The sequence below is a fragment of the Ambystoma mexicanum genome, chromosome 12 (genome assembly GCF_040938575.1).
Source record: "Ambystoma mexicanum isolate Mex_15411 chromosome 12, UKY_AmexF1_1, whole genome shotgun sequence".
Taxonomy (NCBI): domain Eukaryota; kingdom Metazoa; phylum Chordata; class Amphibia; order Caudata; family Ambystomatidae; genus Ambystoma; species Ambystoma mexicanum.
In genome coordinates this window covers 122,581,111-122,607,351 of record NC_090936.1, presented here as the reverse complement: position 1 = coordinate 122,607,351, position 26,241 = coordinate 122,581,111, and the positions used below count along the sequence as shown (strand labels likewise).

At 48.8% G+C, this 26,241-nt stretch overlaps 1 protein-coding gene across 3 annotated transcripts in view; it reads right to left on the bottom strand.

The window, feature by feature from the left end:
- PARVB (parvin beta) overlaps window positions 1-26,241 on the bottom strand; it is a 533,348-nt gene that overhangs the window by 333,406 nt on the left and 173,701 nt on the right. For 2 of the 3 annotated variants that reach the window (XM_069628141.1, XM_069628143.1), the window contains exons 2-3: window positions 6,212-6,301; window positions 1,378-1,448 (exon numbers count right to left, since the gene is read on the bottom strand). In XM_069628141.1, coding sequence (XP_069484242.1) covers window positions 1,378-1,448; window positions 6,212-6,301 — 161 coding nt within the window. Of the gene's footprint in view, window positions 1-1,377; window positions 1,449-6,211; window positions 6,302-25,615; window positions 25,753-26,241 lie in introns of those variants that run through there. The other variant, XM_069628144.1, reaches the window with a different exon arrangement.

Below are 26,241 nucleotides of genomic sequence, written 5' to 3'. Positions count from 1 at the left end.
GGAAGCAGGGGGTTCCGTAATGCACAGTCCTGGTCTGACTCGGGGATGGAATGGGCTGGGCAACTGTTTAGGGAGGGGGAATTCCTGCCATACGAAGATTTGAGAGACGCCCTCGGGCGGGAGTCACTCTCTATATTTGAGTACCTCCGCCTGAAGGGAATTCTATGTGACCAATCATGGGGCCAAATTTTAAAGAGGCAGCTGACCCCCTTTGAGAAACTTCGACACTGCGACCTCCAGGAAGGGGGCGGTGTCTGGGATGTACAAAATTCTGAACACTATTGACCTGGGGAGAAGGAGGGGGTTCCGCACCTTTTGGAATGATCTGGCTGGGGAGGAGATTTCGGAGGACTCCTGTTCAAGGATATTTAAAATAGCTTTCCATGGGAATCTGTTCACGGCGGACATGGAACACAACTTTAAGATCTTACAGGGGTGGCATAGAGATCCCGCCAAGCTGTCAAAGATGTTCACGGGTATATCCCCCGCTTGCCCAAGGGGATGTGACCAGGTAGGCACAAGGGGTCACATGTGGTGGCACTGCCCGAAAGTACAGACATACTGGGAGAGGGTAAGGGGTTGGATCGCCAAAGTCACGGAGGAATTGCTTCCCCAGAATCCTCTGACAGTGCTGCTGGGCCTCCCCCCAGAGGACACAGGCGTATACAGATACCCTAGAATGTGGGAAACTATGCTGCGGGCGGGGAGGGTGGCCTTGGCCCAGAAATGGAAAAGCCCAGAGACCCCCACAAAGGAGGACTGGCTACAAAAGGTTAAAAACATGTTCTTGATGGACAAATTAACGGCAATGATGAACAATGATTTGGGCTCATTCCAGGCTAATTGGTATGGGGTGCAGCAGATTTGGGGATGGGAAATTCACTGATCCTCCGGGAAGAACTATGGATGGAAAAGGGCGCCCATGGCCCGAGGAACGGCGGACGAAAATACAGCCAAACATGCAGTTAATGTTCTCGCTCTTTCCCGAGCTCCGGTCACACAAAGCATACAACGTGTCTCCCCATAAAGGGGATTCTACTGGGACTAAGTTATTTGGGGGGGGAGGGGGGTTTGGGCCTACGACTTGTACACTCTCTGAAAATGCTTTCTGCCCGTTTGTTATATTATGAAAATGTCAATTAAACAAAGTTTTTAAAAAAAAATGGTTGTTCAACAGGTCACAGACATGTAAATATTACATCTACTGGAGGGGATGTAGTCTGATACATCAAAGGGAGATATGGACTAGCTAACAACTGTAGAGGGATTGACTAAACATGCATTTAATAACATGAACCACAGACTCCACCTTAATAACCATTCTCCGATTTGCCCGGCAGTTCAATCCGCCCGCCACAGACCTGCTGTGCCCCTTACCTTGACGAGTTCCTTGAACTTTGTGCCCTCCTTGGAGTTTGGGTCAATCATGGTGCGTTCTTCATTCTCCTCTGCGCATGTGAAAGAAGAAGAAGCCTCAGTTAGAGCCATGATGCGGGCGCGCAGACTTCTCCAGTACTCTAGCGCACCCTATTTATACACACAATTAAAAGGGAACTCTTAGTCATACACTGGGAGAAAAACTACATCCAGTGTGAGAGGGCGTTAAAAAATTTAAAAAAAGAAAGAATCACGCAGTGGTGCATCCTCACTCAAAATAGGGTTTTGCCAGTCACTAAAACCTACCACACAATAGTCATAGGTTCCCAAAATGCATTGCACGCAAGTACACAAATGACTTTATAAGACTAATTAGAGCAAATTGGCATGTTAAGGAATGGAATTGATAAGTTCACAGGTCTACATAGCACCTCGTGCCCGATTCCTTCTGCTTGCACAAGACGCAATAATAGGTGTACTCAGCCTCAATGCTACTCTATTTACTGGCGGGATTCACAGGCCTGACTGCTTGCTACCCCAAGATCTCCAAAGCAAGCGCTTCAATCACTCTGCTGTGCAAATGACCAAGAAACGCTGCATGCCCCGAGGGAATCCGACCACTGGACACAAGGAGCTTGGTCTGGTCTAGATCAAGACACCTTGTACTGTGGATACGGTCACCAACGCTTGGACAGGCCCATCAAGAATTCAATGTAGAATAGGCATTGTCACATTTACACAGCGAAAGTGGATGCCAAAAACTCTAATGTGCAGCCATTACCTCCGTTGTAGCGTTACACCCATGAATAATGGCATGTAAAAACTATTTTGCAGTAGTTTGTCAACAAACTCCCCCTGCATAACAATGCCTCAGTGACGTCGGGAGCAAATGTATCCACCAAGAAAGGTGCTAGGTAGAGAGGATTATAAACTCTACATTTTCTTTGCGTTTACAACACGCCGGGCCACAAAGTCCCAACTGGTCACGATTCACTCCCTTTGTTCATGTTCCTCCCACTTCGTGGCCGGATTCTGGCCTGTTCCCTACTGGACTTTCCTTCTGAACCTTTTGACACAGTGCTGTGTTGATTTGGGCGCTCTAAACACATATTTTAAATTTCACTCCTCTTCCGCATCCATTCCAGGATTTTGGACAGCCAGCATGCTTCTTTATTGAAAGGACTATGCTTCCCAGAATTCCTTGCCCACTGCTTTATCTCTACCCTAGCAGAACAAGGTTGGGTGATGGATGAGCAACACCTGTAGCTAGCAGGTGCTAGCAAGCATCACACCAGAGGCATGTAATCGTTATCCAGCTTTAAAAGTGTATGTTTGCTAGAATCCAGTGCTGGTCATTGTTGCAGTGTTCCTGTTTGTGGTCAGTCCCTTGTTCTCGTTTCTTTATTCCTAGTTCTGGGATCCCTGGATTTCGAATTTAGTGTGCCAACTTGCATTCTCTGCTTCCTGCTTTCCCTTTCTGGCATACCCGCTTTTGCAGTCTGCACTTTCCAGCTCTTTCATTCCCTGTGAAGCCCAGTTTGTCTGTGTTATATATTTCTTTAGCCTTGCTCTGGTCTGCAGTTATGGATGACACTTTAGGACACCCCCCAAGGGAGAGACTTCCTATTTTTGATAACCTTTTACTTTCCTTCCCTGCGTGGCCAGGCAGTAGAGGAGGGTTTTGGCTTGCAATTTCATTTTCCCTGTTCCTGTTACTTGACTTCATCGTGGAGGCTGTTCCAGGTTCTCTTGTACTTGCCTCCTGGTTCCCTATTGATTGTTAGGTGTGGTGTGCCGATGGGTTCAGCTCCTGCAAGAATGCCTACATTTTCCTCACTATCCTGTAAGCACTGCTCGTAATTGTCTCTTGTCAGAAGTCTTATGCATTAAGTTCACCCCCTTTGCTGTTGTAGCCTTTCTGTCTCCCGGTTTCATCAGGAGGGTTCAATTGGGCTTCGCTGACATTCCAGGTGGTGGTTCACGTGCTTATGAATATGGTCCTTATAGAATACCATTAAAGGCGTCAGTTCACAGACTATCATTGCTTTCTCTATAGGTGGGCTTAGCACAGGCCGTAACAGCAGTTGTGGGTGAGGAGCTTGCAGACTTTCCTTGCAATCAAAAGGAGCTTCAAGTGCTTACTCAACATACCATTTCATATATGTGTATTCATATCATGGGTGTCGCTGTGCATGTATCTTGGTTCCTGAGTGCATGTTTGATATTCGTTGACTTACTGTGTGATCTTGTGCCCATTTCCCTAGCCATATCCACTGCACTTTTTCTCCCCATAACACAACCGTACTTTCAAAAATCACCACCAAAGGGATGTCCCTAAGCTTTAGCGTCCAAGTTCTTAACCCCTTTGCCAAATGAAACAGTAGTGCAGGCACTTTGCCAGTCGGAGCTTTGATAATCAATATTATCGATACTGGGCCTTTACCCTTAAATTAAACCCCATGCGCTTCCATTCCAGCAGCTTCAAATGTCGTCGTTTTTTTTTGTAATGTACTCTTAGTTTTGGAACACACAAGCCCTGTATTAAGATGCACTATTTGGGGAAAACTCTCTCCAGCTATTGCACAGTTGTCAAGGTTAGAAATAGGGGATCAAATCCCCCATTCTACCCAAAATACAGTGCCGGCTTCGAATAGCTCATTCGCACAGACATTTGTTGCAGTGAACCATGTACACAACATTGGTGGTTGTGCAGTTGTATGACAGCAAATGTATATGTTTTTAAAATTGAGCCAAGAACGGGAAAAACCAAAAGGTCCTTGCGCCTGGACAATGCAATCTATGGGATTTACCCAGAGAACGCTGCACCCTCAGAAAACGACACTACGCCCTATGCCAGTATACCCAAATGAACACGAGTTTGTGTGAACGGCAGCGCGCAATTTTCATCTTTAATCATCCTAAATGAGTTCCGCGTAATTCATCATTTACTTGGGGACGAAAAAAAAACATTAAGGTAAACATCTAGGGAGGTTTTTGTTTAAAACGAAGAGAATTATTAGTTAATTGAAAGTCAATCGCCTACCCAAAATGTAGGTTATGAAACCCACTACAGAATATATTCTAATACAACTTAATTAATCACTAGCCTGTACATAAGAATTTCATAACCCAATACTTTTGGAAGAAGTGGTTCTATATCTTATGTAGTTTTCAAACTCTTTCTATCGAGACTTCGCATTTTGTGTTTTGAAAACATTGTTAAATAGTTCTCATTCGTTTCTCCTAATCCTGTTCCCAATCGCTTCCTGGCTTCCGATCACATCAATTGTATAATTTTCACAATACATTTCAATAGATGTATTATTGAATGTTATTCATCTCCGCTGTGCTCAGCTTGTATAACGTGATTTTCTGTGTGGCAAATTTAAATAACTATAGTAGGGGGGAAAATACATTTAGCTAAAATGTATACATTCAAAGTAGGAAAACAACAAATGCTTTAACAAATGACTTAGCTACATATAAATACTACTACAAATGACCAGAATCATTTACTATGTCATTTCTTTATGGTTCTTGTTTTATTCAAAGTCTGTAAATTGTTGACATCTGTATCATACTCAATATTTAAACAATAAAAATCATTAAAATAAAAAAAAAGTAGGAAAACGTATACATAAATTACAACATAGACCCCGTTATCACTTTTTATACTTGGCATTTAAATGAAAACCGAGATTAAAAAAATATTTAAAAAAGATTCTGCTTAATTAGCGGTCCACAAGGCCTACCAAGGCCCAGTAACTTCACTCAAGGTCCAAAAGATGGAAAATGGACCTCAAAGGACAATTGTGCGACCGACAGCTAGTCGATGTTGGTGGAGGGGGTGTGGGGGGTGAACAGAGTGGGGGGGGTTGATAGGAGTCCTACTTTAAATTGTGATCGCAGACATTTATTAAAAATCATTACATCTCAGGCCATGCCTACAAATCTCAATCTTTCTCCCATTTTAGGTCAACTAATTCATGCATTAATTAAAAAGGTAATTATTAAAAGTGATACAAATATCAAAACACAAAATGAAGGTTTCAAAACACAACACCTGAAGGGAACACCGGAGCATTATGACCCGAGGCAGCAGACCAATCATATCGCTAACAGCTGGCACCCAAGTTCAGGGCCCGAGCGAAGCGAGGGTTGCTTAACATGGGGTCTGTGGTGCCGTTACCGAAAGGGTCGGCCTGCTGCCGATGGTTATATCGCCATTACCACCCGTGCACTGTCCTACACCAGTGCGAATGGTGTGTATTTAAAAATATTTAAAAAGTAACTTAGCTTGCTGCTTGGTGCTTGGTCAATGCCGCGTCGTGGTTCTCAAGTCAGTTTTGAAAGTGGATGACTGGCATCATAAAAATAGAAAATTGACTTGGGGAAACCTCAGCGTGGCGTTGGCCATGCAACGAGATAACGTTTATTTTCTTTTTTTATTACACACTCTTAGCAGTAGCATAGGAAACTACACGGGTGCTTAGAGGTGAAGGGGGCGGGGAAGGGAAAGACGCCAGGCTAGTCGCACCGAGGCAGCTCGGAATGCAGGCTAGTACCAGACAGTACAGCCCGTGTTCCGATAATCCAGATTAGCCAGCGACCCCTCCCAGGGTGCTAATGGATAATGGGTGGTTTTCTATCTCCCTGGATTCACCTAGAAGAGATGCCCAATTGACACTGGTCTACGGTTTTTTGGTATGACTCACAGAGTATGTCACGACTCCCAAGAAAAAAGACCAGCATGCAGAGTGTCGAGAATTAATTAACACAGGGATCGTTTGAATGAGAACATCCGAATATGCACAGGGGGTCTCTGATACTTTACCAAGTAACGTGTCCTCGGGGTTGATGTCAATAGGGCTCGGAGACATTGGCGAGTTGATGGCATTTTTGCCTTCTTCCTGTAGGTCGCTCACTGTAAAATAAGAATGTTTCAAGGGATTTAGCTTCTTGAAATGTTACTTTCATCAAAGTAAACTAGCAGTAAGCAATTCAAGAAAAAACACTTGACAACTATAAGCTTAAAAGTAGCACAAATGTAGAATTACTAAACCATGTGTTTTTCGGGAGCAATTTGTGGCTATATTTTTTTACCCCACCTTAGGCCATGTTGCAACCCGATTCCAGCACGGGAGGAGTTTCTCAGTGTGCTCTTGTGCAAACGAGTATTAATAAGTTAGGGGAGAACAGACCTTCTAGCTCTCTTGAGTTGTAGGTCTATACACATTTTTTTTTTACACAATTCTTTTTTTCCAGATACACACCTTTAATTTACAGTGTAAACAAAAAAATATCCTCTGCATACAAAAATCAACTCAAATATACTCAACAGCCTAAGAATGCACACATGTTGCTTAACCTGCTATCCTATTAGACTTACCAATACAATGGCAGACTGCACAGTTCACAAACCCTTGCCACCACAAGGAAGCAGATTTCCAAAAGAGTAGCAAGGAGCAGTCTTGTAGAAAGGTGCCCGCCCAGATATGGCCAGGCCGGTGACGGAGGAAGCAGTGCAAAGCCTGGGTACCGTACACCTCCCGCTCCTGCCCCCATTAATAAGGAGAGACAGACTCCCTTTTCCTCAGTTTTGGGTGAAAGAGGTCTCGGGATACCCCCCTATCCCTTCAGAGGACCTCTCAAGGGGAAGTGAAAAATAGCCGGCAGCAGTTGTCGGCCGAGTCTTGGGGAGTGAAATGAGGTTTGGCGATGGCTTGAGCCACACTGCCTGCCACGTGTAAGCATAACCATTGGATACAAGGGCCCCTCGTTCTAGCTGGGGCTGTCCAGCTAGTTCCAGTAAAAACCAAAGGGTGCCCGAGGGTGCTCCAGCTGTTCCTTCTCCCGTGCCATTTCAAGCACTCGCAAATAGGACCAGGACAGCGCAGAGACGCGGAAAACCAAGCCTAGAAGGACCCTGTGGCTCATATCACACATCTAGAAGGACTACAGCCCTGCTTAGTCTGATTTGAGATAAGGAACTTGGTGAAATGAACCCATTTTATAATCGCCATGGGGGCCTGCTTTCGATTTCTTTCATTTTAGGTGGGGAGGGGTAGTGAGCCACATGGTGCAATCATTGGCCCAGGTGCGGTCATGGGAAGGAGCATCATTGGGAGTGACATCACCGGAAGGAACATCACAGGCAAGTACATCTGGAGGCACAAGCATCAAACTACTGCCATTACTCTAAACAGTCCATACTATAATTACTTTAGCACACCTCTGCCACAGTAGAACGGGTTCAAACCGTTTGCAAACCTGTTTTGGGACTGTGAAAATGGGAACAGTCCAAACTGCCAGGCCATTTCACCTCTGCAGGGGAACACAATCAGCTTTAGACATAGTTCAGCCGTGTGCACCTAACCGGTGAGGTGCAGCTAGATTCCGAAGGTCTGGAAAGTACCTGCGTACGAGCCTATAGTCTCTCACTTAGGGAGACCTCGAAACCAAAAAGGGAGGGCGTAGCGGCTTGCACTCCATCACAACCCTGTGCCTTCCATACCACTGCATGCAAATCAGGTGTGGCCCTGCCACCCACGTGAGCAGTCTGGCACAAACTGCTAGACCAAATGGCATGCCTGGGTTTCCTTGTGTGGCCGCACAAGTGTTCAGACTGGACTTCTACTATAGACGCAGGGCCAAGAATTATTTGCATATGACGGGACCCCTTACATGGAGGGAGGATAGCTCAGGGGAAACGGTGGCGCCTTGGAAACAAGACCACACAGAGCGACACAGGTTCGATCCCCGGGTCCGTGCTTAGAAACCTCTGGTTATAAATAACCTATCATATCATTATGGGGTTCAATGTGATTTTGTTGAAAAGAATTGGGAGATTTTTGATTGTGTCATTTCAATGTATACAGGGGGAGACCTCTCCCCACAACCACCCACCTTTGTGTATTTCCCTCCCCCGACCCCACATACAATTTGCGTGGAAGTCTACCTCGACCAATTCAACCTGGGCTGAATCGACCTGTCCCCCATACTGGCAGGCAGACACAGGCTATACTATAATAGCATAGAAGGTTTCTGAGAGCACGGAAATAGGTGAAAAAGATCAATTCAATCAGTTTGTGCAGATACAGGAAAGTAAATTAGAAGCATGTGCAAAGAGGAATAGATTTGTTTAGAAATTGCAACAAATTAATCGTTTCTTTTTTTATAGATCAACTGTAAAGCGGTTATGAAGTTTTTGTGCATGACAAAAAAAAAGGCACATGACTGTGTAAACCTTTTACATTTTTAGAGTGTTAGGTGTTCTTATTAGCAGGTGTTCTTAGAGGATTCCGTCCTCACTAGCTTCTTGAAAAAGAAGAAATTGCTCCCGGTTTTGGGGTTTAGAGAGCATGATATTGCAACCTGCGGGATTTTCACTGATTTATATTTTGTTCACCACATGTTATGAGCATAATCGTATCAAGGCGCTACAACTCTTCAAGTATGGATGCGTTCCATTATTGTAGTTTGGCGTCACTCGTCAGTACGTGTTGTAAGCACAGTAGTTGCAGACATCCATCCTATCATGGCAGACCCATTGATCCAAGGGACGGTTGGGTTTTAGCAAGTCAAGTAGGCATCTTGAGGGGGTGGGGGTCAGTTTGAGTTTGAAGTTCCGGATGATAAAGCCCTAATCTTCTCTGCATATGCATTGAAGGTGGCTTTGAGGAGCTCGGGGAGCAATGCTACTTGCCCATTTCAAAGGTTCATTTTCTGTAGGATGTATGGACTTCTGCATGCTTACCCGACAAATAAGGGGTGCATCAGACTCTTTTACTCCCTAAAAATAGTCAAATACTCCCCAAAAATAAAAAAAAATACCCCAACAAAAAATAGGACAGACGTGTAGAACCTTACACCCCTGCTTTCTCCCACACAGCTCCATGGATTTGATTGGCCCAGTAGTACCACAGGAGGAAACGGCTGCTATTACCCCCTGATCGGAAGAAAAAAGGTATCTTTTAACGTGTATGAATAACTAGGCGCTACAAATTAATTATTACAAAAACATTTCAGTTTACAGTTAAAACATTTTTACTCGCTGATAAAATACTCCCATTGTGGATTTGACTTACATTTTTACTGCCTAAAAAAATGTTTTACTCCCAAAATAGTGAGGTAAAATACTGTCACTTCAAAATCTTATCTGGAGCACTGACTGCATGGCAGGCATCTGGATATTATCTAGAATCGGACAACGCAAATAGACAAATAGAAAATTCAAAAAAAGGTCAATTAGGGATTGGTGTTAAAATTGAGTTTAAAACAACAACTGGGGATGACAAAGGCAACTAAAATATCTCACGGCTCTTAAGCAGTCTCTCCCCCTCCTTCTGGGATCATTGCCCAATTCAGTGTCTCTCCACTGGAGTTTTCCATTATGGTAGCCTCTTTGGGCATCCCGGTGTGGGTTTAATGGGCGTTTCCAAACCCTCTTTTGGGAAAGACTGACAGTTTCGGAGCCACTTAAAGGGAGTTTTGCAGTTTCTCGTGGGGAAGGGGCAGAGTCGGGTCGGGTTAAGGGGCATCTGGAGATTCTGTCCCCTCTATTGGGGTCCCCAAGATTTCCCTGTCCTAGTTGCCTCTCTACAGTAACAATCTCCTAACCGCTTAGCAACCTACTTGTTCCTCCTCCTGCCTCGTAAAACAGTCTGTGTGCCTGGCTTTCCCTGAAGCATCCTACTGTAGAGCTCTCCTAGCCTCCCCGACCTCCCACTTTTTCCCCCCCCCAAATCTTTTTATTGGCTTGATTTCAAATTCCTTCAGCATTCTAATCTCACTGTTCTCCCGCTCAAGATCCCAAATCCTGATCGTATACCATTCCAATATTTACCACTTCCTGGTATTTCCTCGGACAGCTCTTCATGAACTTCCTCAGCTGAACGAGCAGAACGAAGAAGAGGAAGTTGTTAGGATTTTGAGGCTAGGGCTAACTCGGAGTAGTCTTCTTCGTCCACCTCTATACCACTCTCCACTTCAGCCTCCAAGGTATCTCCTCCAACTACACCCTTGGTCTTACCTCCTATTACTCTAATCAGCTACCTTATAAAATAAAACTATTCAAGCTATTTTTGCTCAGCTTCCATTCATCTCTTTCTACCATCTCCTCAATCTATGTCTCATTCACTCCTCTGAGCCTCATCCTCCTCATGCCTAGAGACTTGGTCTCTTTATTGATTTCAATTGTGCCCCTACAACTCTCTGCCACAACTTCCTCAATGACTTTTCCAACCATCTCCTCAGTTCTCTCCTCCTACACCTTTCCACCTCTGCCTCCTCTTTAGATTCTGGCCCTTGTCCTTGATCTATCACCATCCCTCCAACCTCCCCAAAACTAGAGCACTTTTCCTGCCTCCTCCAATGGATCTTTAATCTCCATCTCCTTACTCTCACCAATCTCCAGCACCCCCCACTGCCCCTTGCCCAACAGCTCCTCCTCTCCAAACTCCGTCCATACTCCTCCTTCGAGATCTCTCCAAACTCCTTCCAGCTCCTGTTCCAGTCATTGTCCCAACTCCCACCCTGACTGACTGAGCCATTCAATTCTTATAGGACCGTGGCCTGGCCTAGCAGCCGCTTTGTGGACAGGTGAGCAGACTTGGTATATGGGGCATGGGAGTTGCAGTTCTATGGGCCTGGAAGCTCTCTGGTCCATGGTGGCTCACAACCTTAAGTCCTAAAGCTGCCAGCTCTGAACGCCCTTTTGTTTAGGTTGCTGGTAGTATAGGCATTGGCTACTAGGTCCCTTCCCTGAAGTTGGCCTCAAGCTCCAATTTGTGGCTTGGGTCCTCAGCCTAGATCATGCCCCCTGTTTATAGAGTTCAAACAATGTAGCCAACAGGAAGACTTCACACCTAAGCTCGAGAGTCTTTAGCCTCTGTGCTATCCTAAACTAATGAGCAGAAAGTTCCAAGGTTTGGCCAATACAAAAGATAAAGTATTGTAAACTATAAAATGTCCAGCCTGATGCTATTCAAAACCCAAACAAATGGCCCTGGGAACGCTCCTTAAGGAGTTACTCACAGACTAGAGGTTTGTTCAGCCTCTCTGCTTTTACCTCATGTCCCAGGCCCTTTCTGGGGTATTCAGTTTCACAACATTCTCTCCCTATTCCTCTCTAGGGCCATGCAATATTCCCGGATCAGCTTCTCACTGCTCTGGCACGGTCAGGATTCTCAGGTGGAGTACCCGAAACCTTGGGTTGATTGGTTTTCACCATTGGGTCTCTGCTGGACCTTGAGTTTCTGGATTAACAGTACGTCCCGCTCAAGGAGTATGTGAAATCACATCCTGAAATCGTATCACATCAAAATAACGAGGACGAATACTGTGAATTACCAAATATCAGATTTTTTAAAAACCGAATTTAAATATAGTTCATCAACAAAATAGAGGAGGGGGTTTGGGGTATTGATTAAGGTGAGAGGACTTGAGGGGGCCTGCAGGGTCCCACCTGGATTTTCTTTGATGATCTGTGTTAAAAATCAATGTTTCTGACTCGCAGTTAAATGTGTTTTCACATAGATCCCCTGAAACCACAGTGGTGATTTGGAGCAGTATAAAAGCAAACTAGCTCAGGGCAATGACGCTGTTGGGGAATGTGGAGTTGCACTGGGATCCTGCAGTCAAAGTAAGTTTTTTGTTATGTCTGAACGACATCCCCTGGTCTTTTAAGTATTTGTTTGGTGGTAGAAGTTGAAGTGATGAGGAGTTGGTCTGTCCTTACCATGGTACTGGGTCGCCAGAAGAGAGGAGATCAAGGCAGTGCCATTTCTATTGATGTGTGTGTCTGCAAGAGGAGCACAGAAGTGGGAGGCACTGCCCTGAAATTCACAGGTGAGATTTGAGTCGGTTTGGTCAATCTATCATTACTTGACATCAGAGTTTGCTCTGCCTTAAGTGCCGGGTAGGGGGAGAGTTGGTGTAGAAAGTGAGAAGGGCCCGTTTTTACGTTTTTGACAAATAATAGCCATGCACTACATTCAATCAACAACATATCCATCCATCCATCAGTACACAATTACACTAAGCTGTACTTGAAGGTCAGTAGCCCCCAGGACATTGCTCGCCTACGTGAATGCCTGGCTACTAGCCAAAGAAGGTTGTCAAACGTGTAACTTAAACTGAACCCGACCAAGACCGAATTTGTCCTGACCGGTCCCCACTGCATCGGTCTTTGTTGACGGTAGTCTTTCCTTCGAAAAGCACAGAGCTAAAAAAAAAAACACAAATGGCATGGCTACAGGGTGACACACTCTGCAAAGTCAAACCCTTCATTCTCCCAAACTAATCCAGTTTGGTGGTCCCAGTTCTCGTTACCTCACACATGGATGGGGGAGGGAAAATCCATCCTTACTGGGCTTGCAGCTGCACACCTAGCCCCCCCCCCTCACAGCAGCACACCACGTTGCAGCCCGCCTCATTACAGGTAGCCGCAAACCCGACCGTATCTCTCCAGCACTGTGTAACTTGGCGGGTAAACTCCATATCTCCGGAGGCTCTCGTACCTTATGTAGCAAAACTATCAAAAGGTTGGAGCCAAAGCTAGCCCATGAAGAGAGGACTCACAAGCAGTCCATTTCCTGCCTCGCCTCGACCATATGGAACTCAATCCCGGTAGAGGCTCGAAATGCCCCTACCATCCTCGGTTCTGCAAAACACTAAAAGCGTGGCACTTTCAACAAGACCTGCCTGAGGAATAAAAAGCCCTCTCTCCCCCCACCAAGGGTACTGGGCTACTGTATAATGTGCAAAGCCCAAATCTGGCACAGTCCTGTTGTTAAGTGCTCAGCTTCCCTTGAGCTAGGTTCACGCTATAATCAATGCAAATATCAGTTTTCAAATACTAAATGTACAGGACAAACCATCTGTTCACAGGCAACATTCTCAAACGCTCTTCTACTATCTGGAGGATTCAGCTCTATGAAGAGGGCAAAGGGTGTGATGGGGGGGGGGCTGGATGAAAACTTCAATAAATAAAAACATTCACTGCAGAATAGCTTCTGATGTGACAGACGCTTGCAGACAACAACAGGATATTGTGTGAAATCTTGGGCCACACAAGGATGACCATTCCAACATGATCTACAACTGCAAGCATGATACAGGGGCAACATGTGATGGTGTTTAATTCTTCACACGTGTTTGTTAAGAATCTTGAAGAGAATCTATTTTGCAGATGCAAGGCGAATATAGGACTTTCAGTTCTAGCCCCGCATTGGCTGTACCTAGGAACCCTGCAGCAGAGGGAGCTCGAGTTCTGCTTTATGTTCAGGCTGGGAAAATTAGAGGGCAAAAGAGGCAAAGGCATTAAATTGGTGGGGCGGAAAAATGATCAGCAAAGTGAGAGGGCAGTTGGCGCCGATGTGACAATGGAGCAACAAAGCCACCTAGACATGGGGGTTTGCCCGACTCCATACTTGGTGTAGATGACAGCAGCACTCGAGCATGACATAGGGGCCCAAATCAAGGGACATCGTGGCCGGGTGCAAAGAGGGGCTGAGGGTTTGCGGTCACATGGGAGATCTAGATAAGACTGTGGTCCAAGTAGTCATTTAACAGGTCTAGATGCCAATGAGGGGGCAGCAAGCATGATCTACAGGTTCATCAATTAAGCAGCAAACAAACTCTTTTCACCCTTCCTTGTTAGGAGAGCTGGTGGGAGGGGGTACCCTCGGAATGGGCAAAGAAATGGGTGGGAAGACAGTACTGCAGTTTAGCTTGCTCATGTGGCATTTGACCCAAGAAGGACGACAGAGGGTACCTCCACCCCCGGGGCATCACTCGTTTGAGGTTTCGAACTTCAGAGTGGTGCCCCTTCTTTCTACACACAGGAAGCTAACACACAGAGAGCGGCCACTTCCAAATATTCAAGTGCATGGCTGAGGGAATCTGGCAAGTTGGTTGCCTGTGATGCTGGAAATGCATCGGAGGGACAGGGCCTCCGTATCCTTGTCCTTTTTCTGTGCTTATCGTGTGTTCTGTCGTGTTTTCCGCGCAGAAGTCCATGCGGGACTCCTGGCGGTGCAGCTCTCTCTTTTGGTTTGGTGAACAGATCCATGGGATACCCTTATGGCACCCATGGGTAGGGGTGCAACCCTGTGCCCCTAGTGTATGTTTTTGGGCACCCGTGGGTGGCCCACAGAGCTGGGTATGGGCTGGTGGCAGCTACATGCTGAATTTGACAGGTGCGCTGGGTATCCGCCATTTTAGGGTACCCCGGCCCTGCCATTGGAATCAGTTGATTCCTGATAGGAAACAAGATGGCCCCGGTGGCCTCTTGCTTTCTATCGCCTGATACCTTGTTTTCCCAAAGTCCTGGGAAGCCCTGACTCTGTCCCTTCCCCCTGACTGGCTGTTGGGTGGAAGTTCCGTATATGGTGTTGTTGTGAAGGCCCAGCTAGACTTACTGGAGCCTTCCCGCTGACTGTATGTTGTGGGTACCGCCTGTGGGTGGGACCTGGGTGAATGGGGAGTGTGACCAATATGCACTCCGTGTTGTGGCTGTCTGGTTTCTGCCAGGAGAGACAAAGACTGAGACAGCCCTGCCCGAAACTGGACTGAATGCAGTATGTAGAGTTGAATGGCTGAGTACTTGTCTCAATCCACATTCCTTGTTGTGAGTGTCTGAGCGGGAGAAGAGTGGCCTGAATGCCCTGCGTGCCCGATTGGCTGACCGACTGCATGAATGCCCTTCTGTACGATTGGCTGCTGAGTGTGTGCCAGCAGCGTGGATGAGAGACCAAATAGTATATCTGGGGACCTCTCACCACTGGAAATTGTTCAGAAGCTGAAGTCCACTACGACGAGTAACTGGAGTAACTGACGCTTGACCTTGAGGCCCTGCTGGAGGAGAAGGATTGCCGTGGCTCTCCTTCACGATCTAAAGGCTGCTGTGTCTCCAAGGACTGACCCAGAGAGGACCTGGTAAGGCGCCCTCTTCCCGAGCTACGAGGGACCATCGTGCACAGCTGATCTTTGCCAACGCTCCCTGGTAGACAGACCTACGACAGGCTGCCGACCCGATACGGGGACTGCTGAGGAATCCCAAAGCGAAGCACCCGGACTGTTGTCCGCCACTGTCGACGACCGCCGTCGCCGACCGGAGCCGCCGTGCTCCCGTTTGCCTAAGAACTTCAACTTGATCAACGGACGCTCTCGTCTGCATCGCCGTGCCGTCTCCTGTGGGAGAAGGCCTGACCGTCGACGCGCCGAGGAGTATCCACCGGTGGGTTTCCCGCCACCCAAAGACCGCAGAGGCGCCGACGACTCGACGCCCTTGCTGGGCCACAGTTCTTCTTCATCTCTTTGCGGTCCAGAACTATCGTCACCGAGGTGCCCCGCACGCCTCTTCCTTGCAGGACGCCAACGCTCTGTCGTCGACGAGCACCGCTCGGATCAAAGCCTGCTGCCTCATCGACGTCGTTCTACCCGGTTCACGGTCGGACGTTCGGCGCCCCGTGTCTCCTGCTTGAAAGGGGCGACATTCAAGAAGGGCCGCCGATTCCCCGACACCGAACCCCGAGTCCGCGACGCCTCTCGACGATCCGTGGCTCCTGCCTTAAAGGGAGTCACTCCAGAAGGATCGGTCGACGCCTCGCCGACGAACTCTACTCCACCAGGTACATTGGGGGGGTAAAACATTGTGGGAGAGAACGAGACTCTTGAACAATATATGGACTGGGCTTGTTTTATATATCGTTATTTTACAGGTTGCCCAGGTGGGGGGATCTCCACTCAGAGCTGTGTCCCGTAGCAAGGACCAGTCGTCTGCCTATTGTTTCATCCGTCTGCTTTCTCTCTTCTCTCTATTGCTGGTTTCATTGCTATTGATCCGTGTGGCATTTTCACAGCCTTGTTGAATGCACTCTAATCGAATATTAGTGGTACCACTGTAGAAATTGTAGATATTTACCATTGTTGATTTTCCGGAGCACAAAGTGCGTTATTGTGATAAGTGTACATAACCTTTGAATATTAATTATATAAAGACTGTGTTTTCAGTAATACAGTGTGTGGACATTCCTTTGTGGGGGCTTGGGGATACACTGTACTTAAGAACCAGCCCGCATCACCTCCTGAGAAGCTAGGCCTTGATTGCTCGACCAGCGTTACCATATCAGAGAATCTCGGCTGGGGTCCTCTGTGCCTTTCCTCTGCCATGTAGAGAGCGGAAGTACAGACCCCCCCACCTCGTCCTGACAAGCTTGGTGGCAGTGGTGGGATGCTTATGGTTTTAAGAATCAGTGTATAACCGTGCCACTTACAAAATATCTGCACTTTATTGAATTAAGGTTTAGGTGTGTTCCAAATAACTGCATTACAAGCAATGGAGACCATTGCGAATGGTAAATTGACTCGGATGAGCTTAGAGGCTCTCCAGAGTGCTTGTGAAGCCAGGGAGTTAGACTTTGTGGATAAGTCTAGGGCTGAGCTGATAGCTGCCATGGTGGACTACCAGACTGATGGTGAAACTCTTGATGAAGGGGGGGATGCAACCCGTGAGGACTCTGCCCCTGGGGTTGTCGCTGAATCTGTTTCTGGGAATGCCGCCATTCCTGCTGCCTCTGTTCCGAACCCCAGCAATTCCATGGAACTTGAGTTATTAAGGATGAAGTTAGCCTTTGAATATCGCAAGTTGGAAATCGATGCTGAACTTAAGAAAGAGGAGCTGGCACAGCAAGTGGAACTCAAGAATAGGGATCTTGCGCTCAAAGATAAGGACACTGAATGTCAGAGAATCCAGTTAGAGAAAGCTCGAGTGGAGACTTCAGCTAGACCAATTGAGAGTGGCAGGTCCCCAGCCACCAAGTTTATGAAAGATTTGGTTGGTGTGTTTTTGGAGGGTTCAGATATCCTCCAATGGATTGAAGCGTTTGAAATGGCTTGTGCGATTCATGATGTTGATAAAAGAGATTGGGCTAAGTGTTTGTTAAGTAGAGTACCTCAAACTGGATATGACTGTATTCTGAAGCTGAGTGTGGAAGAAAGGGGTCAGTATGAGTGTATGAAGTCTGCTTTAATTGCCAAGTTTGGCAAGACACCTACCCAATATCTTAAAAGGTTCAGGGATTTTAAGAAACGAGAGAATGTGTCTTGGGTTGACTGGGTGAGTGCTGCGCACATGAACATGATGGGGTGGATTGATGGGTACAAGGTGAAAACTTTTGCTGAATTATCCCACCTGTTGTTTTTTGAGCATTTTTCTGAAGCCTGTTCGCCAGAGCTGCGTCAGTATGTTGCTGACCAGAACATTTTGGACCCCTTTAAGCTGGCTAGGTTGGCTGACAAGTGGGTCTCCCACCGGGTGTCCCCTAAGGACTCCAGTGGGAAGGACAAGGATAAAGAGAAGGGGGCCTCTCAGAAAGCTGAGGAGTCCCCCAAGCAGTCACAGTCGAATAAAACAAAACCTTCCTCTCCTAAGAACCAAAAATCTAGTGGGGATAAATCCTCTGTGGGTGGGAATAAGAGTAGTGGTCCACCTGCTGCAAAGCAGGCTCCCAGTGGTTCCAGTACCGTACCTCGCACTCCTAGCACTTGTTGGGATTGTGGGGCTCTGGATCACCGAAGGGGTGACTCCAAGTGTAAAGGTAAGGCACTTGGAGTACAGGCTGTCAGCCTGACCTACCCTTACCCCGTGTCCGAGGTGGAGGCCACCGTCCTCCCCTCCTCTACCGGAATCACATTTGGTGCTCCAGTAGAGATTTCCTTAGTGTCCCTTGGGGCCTGGGACCAGTACGCAGAAGTACTGGCGACTATCCCGCAGAACACCCGTAGGTTTTTGAGAAGTGTCCTCGTGAATGGCCAGCCTTCTACTGGTTTGAGAGACACTGGGGCAAGCATGACCGTGGTGGACAGGACCCTGCTCAAGCCAGAGGACTATGTAAGTGCTCCTCTGAGAACCACCAGGTTAGCTGGTGGGCCTCCCAAATTATCGCCTGTAGCCTTAGTCACACTCATGATTGGAGACAAGACAGCAAAGCTTCCTGTCCTGGTTCAGGACAATGTCCCTGCTAACATTCTGTTAGGTAATGATCTAGTAGAGTTGGGGTTGATCTCGGATGGTCTTCCCATGACTGCTGCTGCGGTCACTAGGTCACAGGTGACACCGGGTCTGGCTGTGAGTCAGGTACCCGAGCCAAAGGCGAGGCCTAAGGCACGAAGAAGGAAGACCAAGAAGGCCACCTCTGTGGGAGGAACACCTTCTCTTCCTGCTGTTCCGACAGCACCCATTGGGATCCAGGCTCCGGACGGGCTGGGTCCAGTGGAAAACCCGGACTCAACTCCTGTGGGAGAAGAGACAGAAGACTCTCCTGTGGGAGAGGTTCTCAACCCGGAGGATCATCCCGACCTTCAATGCTTGTTAGCTGAAGGGGGACCCTCCCGGGCGGACTTCTGTAAAGGGCAGAGAGAGTGTCCCTCTCTCGAGGGTCTGCGGACGCAGGCCCTGTCCCAGGCACAAGGTGAAGTGCCTAGGACATTCAAGATTTATTGGGAGGGTGAGCTCCTTGTTAGTGAGCCCACTAAGCCTGAACCTGGTGCCCTCAAGAGGTTGGTGGTACCCCAGGTTTACAGGCCCTTCCTACTGCAGTTGGCGCATGAGGTGCCCTTGGCTGGTCATCTTGGTACCAAGAAGACTAAGCAGAGGCTCTCTGCCCACTTCTACTGGCCTCGGATGGGAGTGGAAGTGGAGTCCCACTGCCGGACCTGCCCCACTTGTCAGTTGTCTGGCAAGACTGGAGGCAGGGTCATTGCCCCACTGCAGCCATTGCCAGTGGTCGGCACACCGTTTGAGAGGGTGGGCATCGACATTGTCGGTCCCCTGGACCCTCCCACTTCAGGTGGACATCGGTTCATCCTGGTCTTGGTTGATCATGCCACCAGGTACCCTGAGGCTATACCCCTTCGGACTATTACGGCCAAGGTGGTTGCCCGGGCTCTCCTGGGCATTTTTACCCGTGTTGGATTCCCCAAGGAAGTTGTCTCCGACCGAGGATCCAACTTCATGTCGAGTTACATGAAGACCATGTGGAAAGAGTGCGGGCTAACCTACAAGTTCTCCACCTCTTACCACCCCCAGACCAATGGTCTGGTTGAGAGATTTAACAAAACTCTCAAGGGCATGCTAGGTGCTTTGGAAGAGCCCCTACGGAGGAAATGGGATCTCCTCCTGCCATGCCTGCTGTTTGCTTACAGAGAGGTACCTCAAGAGGGTGTTGGTTTCAGCCCCTTTGAGTTACTCTTTGGACATCCCGTGAGGGGGCCCCTCGCCTTGATCCGAGAAGGCTTGGAAGCCACCCCTCCAGGTCCCGCCAAGCAAGTGGGGGACTATGTGTTAGGCCTCAGACGGAGGATGACACAGATGATGGGTCAGGCAACAGCAAATCTCAAGGCCAGCCAAGAACTGAATAAGTACTGGCATGACCTTAAAGCTTCGCAGGTCGATTGGACTCCGGGACAGGAAGTCCTCGTGATGGAGCCTACCAAGCCTAGGGCTTTGGAAGACAAGTGGACTGGACCCTTCAGGATAATCTCCAAGATGGGCGAAGTCAATTATCTGGTTGACCTGGGTGCCTCCGGGGTAGCCCCTCAGGTATTCCATGTCAACAGGCTCAAGCCTTTCCACCGGCGAGCAGAAGTCTCATGTCTCTTGCTAGCTTCAGGGCAAGTAGAGGATGAGAGTGAGCCCCTTCCTGATTTGCTGCATAGCAACCCTCAGGACGGCTCAGTGGAGGGAGTACAGCTCTCTCCCGATTTGACAACAGAGCAGCAGAGGGCCTGCCGGGCTTTGCTCCAGCAGTATGCCTCTCTGTTTTCGCTGACACCGGGCCTTACACCTTGGTGTAGGCATGAAATTGACACTGGTGACAGCGTGCCTGTCAAGAGCAGGTGCTACCGTATGTCAGATACCGTTAAGAACCACATCCAGGCTGAGGTCGCCAAGATGTTGGATCTGGGTGTAATTGAACCCTCAACCAGTCCCTGGTCCAGTCCAGTGGTCCTTGTCCCCAAGGCAAGTTCCCAGGCGGGTACCAAAGATTGGAGGTTCTGTGTGGACTACCGAGGAGTCAATGCCGTCACCAAAACTGACGCGCACCCATTGCCCAGGGCTGATGAGCTCGTGGACACCATAGGTGCTGCCAAATTTGTGAGCACCTTTGACCTCACCTCAGGCTATTGGCAAATAGCTCTGACGGACCATGCCAAGGAAAAGACGGCATTCTCCACACCAGAGGGACTCTACCAGTTTAGGGTCATGCCTTTTGGGTTGAAGAATGCCCCTGCCACTTTCCAGAGGTTGGTCAATCATGCGCTCAGTGGGCTGGAGGCCTTTTGTGTGGCCTATCTAGACGACATTGCCGTCTACAGTTCCACCTGGGAAGCGCATTTGACACACCTGGATAAAGTGTTGCAGGCCTTGAAGGGCTAACCTCACTATCAAGGCTACCAAGTGCCAGATAGCTCAGGGGAAAGTTACCTATCTTGGTCATGAGGTAGGAGGGGGTCAAATCCAGCCTCTTTCCAGTAAGGTACAGGACGTACAGGACTGGGAGACTCCCACTACTCAAACCCAGGTGAGAGCCTTTTTGGGCCTCACTGGGTATTATCGCAATTTCATGGCGGACTATGGGACCATAGCCGCACCACTGACAGCTCTGACTTCACCCAAACAGCCTAGGAAGGTTAATTGGACTGAAGACTGTCAGAGGGCCTTTGATGGCTTGAAAGAAAGTCTGTGCAGGGCACCCGTGTTGTGTGCACCTGATTACAGCCGACCCTTTATCGTCCAGACGGATGCCTGCGACACCGGAATTGGAGCTGTCTTGTCCCAGTTAGATGACAAAGGGAGAGAACATCCTATCATATTCATCAGTAGACAACTCAAGGGTAGAGAACTTAGGTGGGCTACTGTTGAAAAGGAATGTTTTAGTATAGTTTGGAGCCTTAGGCGTTTTAGGCCCTACCTTACGGGGTCCACCTTCAAGGTCCAAACAGATCATAAGCCCCTGAAATGGCTTATGCAGATGAAGGGTGAAAATCCGAAACTGCTCAGGTGGTCCATTAGCCTGCAAGGGCTAGACTTCACCATAGAGCACCGACCAGGGAAGAGTCACGATAATGCAGATGGCCTTTCCAGAAGGTATGTTGACCGTCTGGATGAGGGTGTCTATCCCGTGGGAGATTAGGCACCCTAACCTCAGTCTGGGGGGGGCGACTGTGATGCTGGAAATGCATCGGAGGGACAGGGCCTCCGTATCCTTGTCCTTTTTCTGTGCTTATCGTGTGTTCTGTCGTGTTTTCCGCGCAGAAGTCCATGCGGGACTCCTGGCGGTGCAGCTCTCTCTTTTGGTTTGGTGAACAGATCCATGGGATACCCTTATGGCACCCATGGGTAGGGGTGCAACCCTGTGCCCCTAGTGTATGTTTTTGGGCACCCGTGGGTGGCCCACAGAGCTGGGTATGGGCTGGTGGCAGCTACATGCTGAATTTGACAGGTGCGCTGGGTATCCGCCATTTTAGGGTACCCCGGCCCTGCCATTGGAATCAGTTGATTCCTGATAGGAAACAAGATGGCCCCGGTGGCCTCTTGCTTTCTATCGCCTGATACCTTGTTTTCCCAAAGTCCTGGGAAGCCCTGACTCTGTCCCTTCCTCCTGACTGGCTGTTGGGTGGAAGTTCCGTATATGGTGTTGTTGTGAAGGCCCAGCTAGACTTACTGGAGCCTTCCCGCTGACTGTATGTTGTGGGTACCGCCTGTGGGTGGGACCTGGGTGAATGGGGAGTGTGACCAATATGCACTCCGTGTTGTGGCTGTCTGGTTTCTGCCAGGAGAGACAAAGACTGAGACAGCCCTGCCCGAAACTGGACTGAATGCAGTATGTAGAGTTGAATGGCTGAGTACTTGTCTCAATCCACATTCCTTGTTGTGAGTGTCTGAGCGGGAGAAGAGTGGCCTGAATGCCCTGCGTGCCCGATTGGCTGACCGACTGCATGAATGCCCTTCTGTACGATTGGCTGCTGAGTGTGTGCCAGCAGCGTGGATGAGAGACCAAATAGTATATCTGGGGACCTCTCACCACTGGAAATTGTTCAGAAGCTGAAGTCCACTACGACGAGTAACTGGAGTAACTGACGCTTGACCTTGAGGCCCTGCTGGAGGAGAAGGATTGCCGTGGCTCTCCTTCACGATCTAAAGGCTGCTGTGTCTCCAAGGACTGACCCAGAGAGGACCTGGTAAGGCGCCCTCTTCCCGAGCTACGAGGGACCATCGTGCACAGCTGATCTTTGCCAACGCTCCCTGGTAGACAGACCTACGACAGGCTGCCGACCCGATACGGGGACTGCTGAGGAATCCCAAAGCGAAGCACCCGGACTGTTGTCCGCCACTGTCGACGACCGCCGTCGCCGACCGGAGCCGCCGTACTCCCGTTTGCCTAAGAACTTCAACTTGATCAACGGACGCTCTCGTCTGCATCGCCGTGCCGTCTCCTGTGGGAGAAGGCCTGACCGTCGACGCGCCGAGGAGTATCCACCGGTGGGTTTCCCGCCACCCAAAGACCGCAGAGGCGCCGACGACTCGACGCCCTTGCTGGGCCACAGTTCTTCTTCATCTCTTTGCGGTCCAGAACTATCGTCACCGAGGTGCCCCGCACGCCTCTTCCTTGCAGGACGCCAACGCTCTGTCGTCGACGAGCACCGCTCGGATCAAAGCCTGCTGCCTCATCGACGTCGTTCTACCCGGTTCACGGTCGGACGTTCGGCGCCCCGTGTCTCCCGCTTGAAAGGGGCGACATTCAAGAAGGGCCGCCGATTCCCCGACACCGAACCCCGAGTCCGCGACGCCTCTCGACGATCCGTGGCTCCTGCCTTAAAGGGAGTCACTCCAGAAGGATCGGTCGACGCCTCGCCGACGAACTCTACTCCACCAGGTACATTGGGGGGGTAAAACATTGTGGGAGAGAACGAGACTCTTGAACAATATATGGACTGGGCTTGTTTTATATATCGTTATTTTACAGGTTGCCCAGGTGGGGGGGATCTCCACTCAGAGCTGTGTCCCGTAGCAAGGACCAGTCGTCTGCCTATTGTTTCATCCGTCTGCTTTCTCTCTTCTCTCTATTGCTGGTTTCATTGCTATTGATCCGTGTGGCATTTTCACAGCCTTGTTGAATGCACTCTAATCGAATATTAGTGGTACCACTGTAGAAATTGTAGATATTTACCATTGTTGATTTTCCGGAGCACAAAGTGCGTTATTGTGATAAGTGTACATAACCTTTGAATATTAATTATATAAAGACTGTGTTTTCAGTAATACAGTGTGTGGACATTCCTTTGTGGGGGCTTGGGGATACACTGTACTTAAGAACCAGCCCGCATCACCTCCTGAGAAGCTAGGCCTTGATTGCTCGACCAGCGTTACCATATCAGAGAATCTCGGCTGGGGTCCTCTGTGCCTTTCCTCTGCCATGTAGAGAGCGGAAGTACAGACCCCCCCACCTCGTCCTGACATTGCCCTCCACCCAAGCCAATTCTTCTTGCGTGAATGTCACCCAGCTATAGATTCGGCCCACTTTATTGAAAATGTGTCAGCAGCACCAGTATGAAGGAAGGAATGCCTTCCTTAAGAAAATGTCATCTTGTAAGGACCCAGAGGCAAATTGCACAGGAGCCCTTAAAATGACTTCTATTGGATTCAATTGGGGCACAGGGGATTTGGGCTTTTGGATTTTAATATTGCTTGGGGGGAAAACCAAGAAAAGAACACCAAGTAAATCCGAAAGGCACCAGTAACCAGTTGCAAAAGGCAACTGGAATCATAAACATAGTTTTAAAAATGTGCACGTTTGTCAAAATTAATTAAATCATTGTGTATTTAATAGGGGGTGCCCCCCATTCCCCACTCTACCACACACCCCACTCAGTGCCTCAACCCCACCCTCACTCCCCCCACATACACCCACACAAGTACAGGTGTATGGAATTAGTCAATTTCGGACAAAAGCATGAACAAAGTAATGTCTTAACAAGACCATCTACAAAAAGAGGCCTTACGGTTACGCTCCATAGAAGTGAAGTAGGTGCACAAAATACACTAGGCTTTAAGTGGATACACTAGAACGCGTGTGCACGTGGGCAATTGGAATTTCCAGCCAGGAAGACTACGATTTTTTTAAAACATACGACAGCAACCATGTACAAAACATATATGAAATCCACCCAACTTTGTAGAGCGATGTTACAACTGGTAGACCAAGAGGCACAACCTCCCTCCCCCCCCCCCCCCTAAACTCGGTCGCTTCACCCTGCCTCGAGAGGCACCAGAAAGATGCAATGGGCGGGGAGGAAAAGAGGTAGTACGCGCCTTCAGACAAGCCCTGAAGCGGGAGGGGCGGGATAAGAGGAGTGAGCGGTGCACGCCGATGACTGGAGGTAACAGCCACTTGGCAATTCATATGTTGTAGGTGCAGGAAGAGACAGAGGGCCCCCCAGGGCAACATTGCCAAGTACCTCAGGAAGTGGATACCTCATGAGGCACAAAGGCGCATGTAGTGTCCTGGTGCAAAACCTAAAAAGGCGTCCTGCTGCGTTTGTTCACCACACTAATATGTAACCAGGCGCCTCTCCTCTGCAAATATGCTCCTTTTTCCTTTGGACTTTCACTACCTGAGGAGGAGACCGCGTGGACCTGAAAGATTGCAGCCAAATGGACGCGGTGACTTGATATCATTTTTGAAAAATACATTTTTTTCTAACTAGTAGCACGTGCATCAATCGCAGTGGCACTTTTCGCAGACCACGCAGCATGCCCAAGGTACTCGGGGCGTTCCAAGTAGCTTTTGTTTGCGGCAGTATTGGCCATCCTTGCACAAAGGCAAGAGGTAAACATTGATTTATGCTTCGAGCGCTTTATTGAATTTCCACCAAGCAAGTGCGGTGTCCCTTCCATTCCGAGCTCACGAAAACCAATCTTAAACTAGGCCCAGAACAGAACAGGATTGAACAAACGAACACACTAGAAATGTGTCACCCAAACAAACACTGCCAGCTTCTGCTGTACACAGCATGTTAGCTCGGCTGCCTCCCTCCCTGCCTGCCTTCCCCTCAGTACAACGCAGCCGCAGGAGTGGGAGGGAGGCTGAGGCAACCCTCCGCAGGGAGCCTGCCGGCGCCCGGCTACAGCGCTGCCTGGCCTCACGTGCCACTTCGCCACTTCCATTCATACCTGCGCCTTCCTTTTTCTTCTTCCTGCAAAGCAGCCCCGACATGTTGCCCCCGTTTCCTCTGCTACTTCCTCCCCGGCGTTGAGCAGCGAGAGCGCTATTCCTACAAGAAGCCCCAATGCACAAGACAGCTGCAGTCTCGCCAGGGCTGGGGAGAGGCCAGCCCCCCTCCAGCCTCCCCTCCCCCCCGGGCTATTTCGGGCATGGAGATGGGAAGTGGTCAAGCTGGCAGCAATAAAGCAGGGGTGATCGGGAGACGCTGTATTGCATGACGTGTTTGCACCTGGCATCTGACCATGTGGCTGGTAAATGCCGGTGCCTGTCTGCGAAGGAGAAAGCATGGTTCCTTTCAGGCGGCGCACACACGCCTGGTGCTAATGGGCCAATAGGTGTTATTCCAGCGAAGGGTTCAACTGCTGCATTTTACAGCACACTGAGTGTCCTAATCCTAATCTATCCTCCTAGTAACACTTATCATGCTTGCTTTATCAAAGATGCCCAGTGAAAAATTATGCCGGCAGAGCATCATCACTATAGGTTTTACAGGAAATCTTTCATTTTGACGGAGTCCCCCCACCCCCAGATAAGCAGTAGGGTCTGGAACAAGCACAAACCACCACACACATCC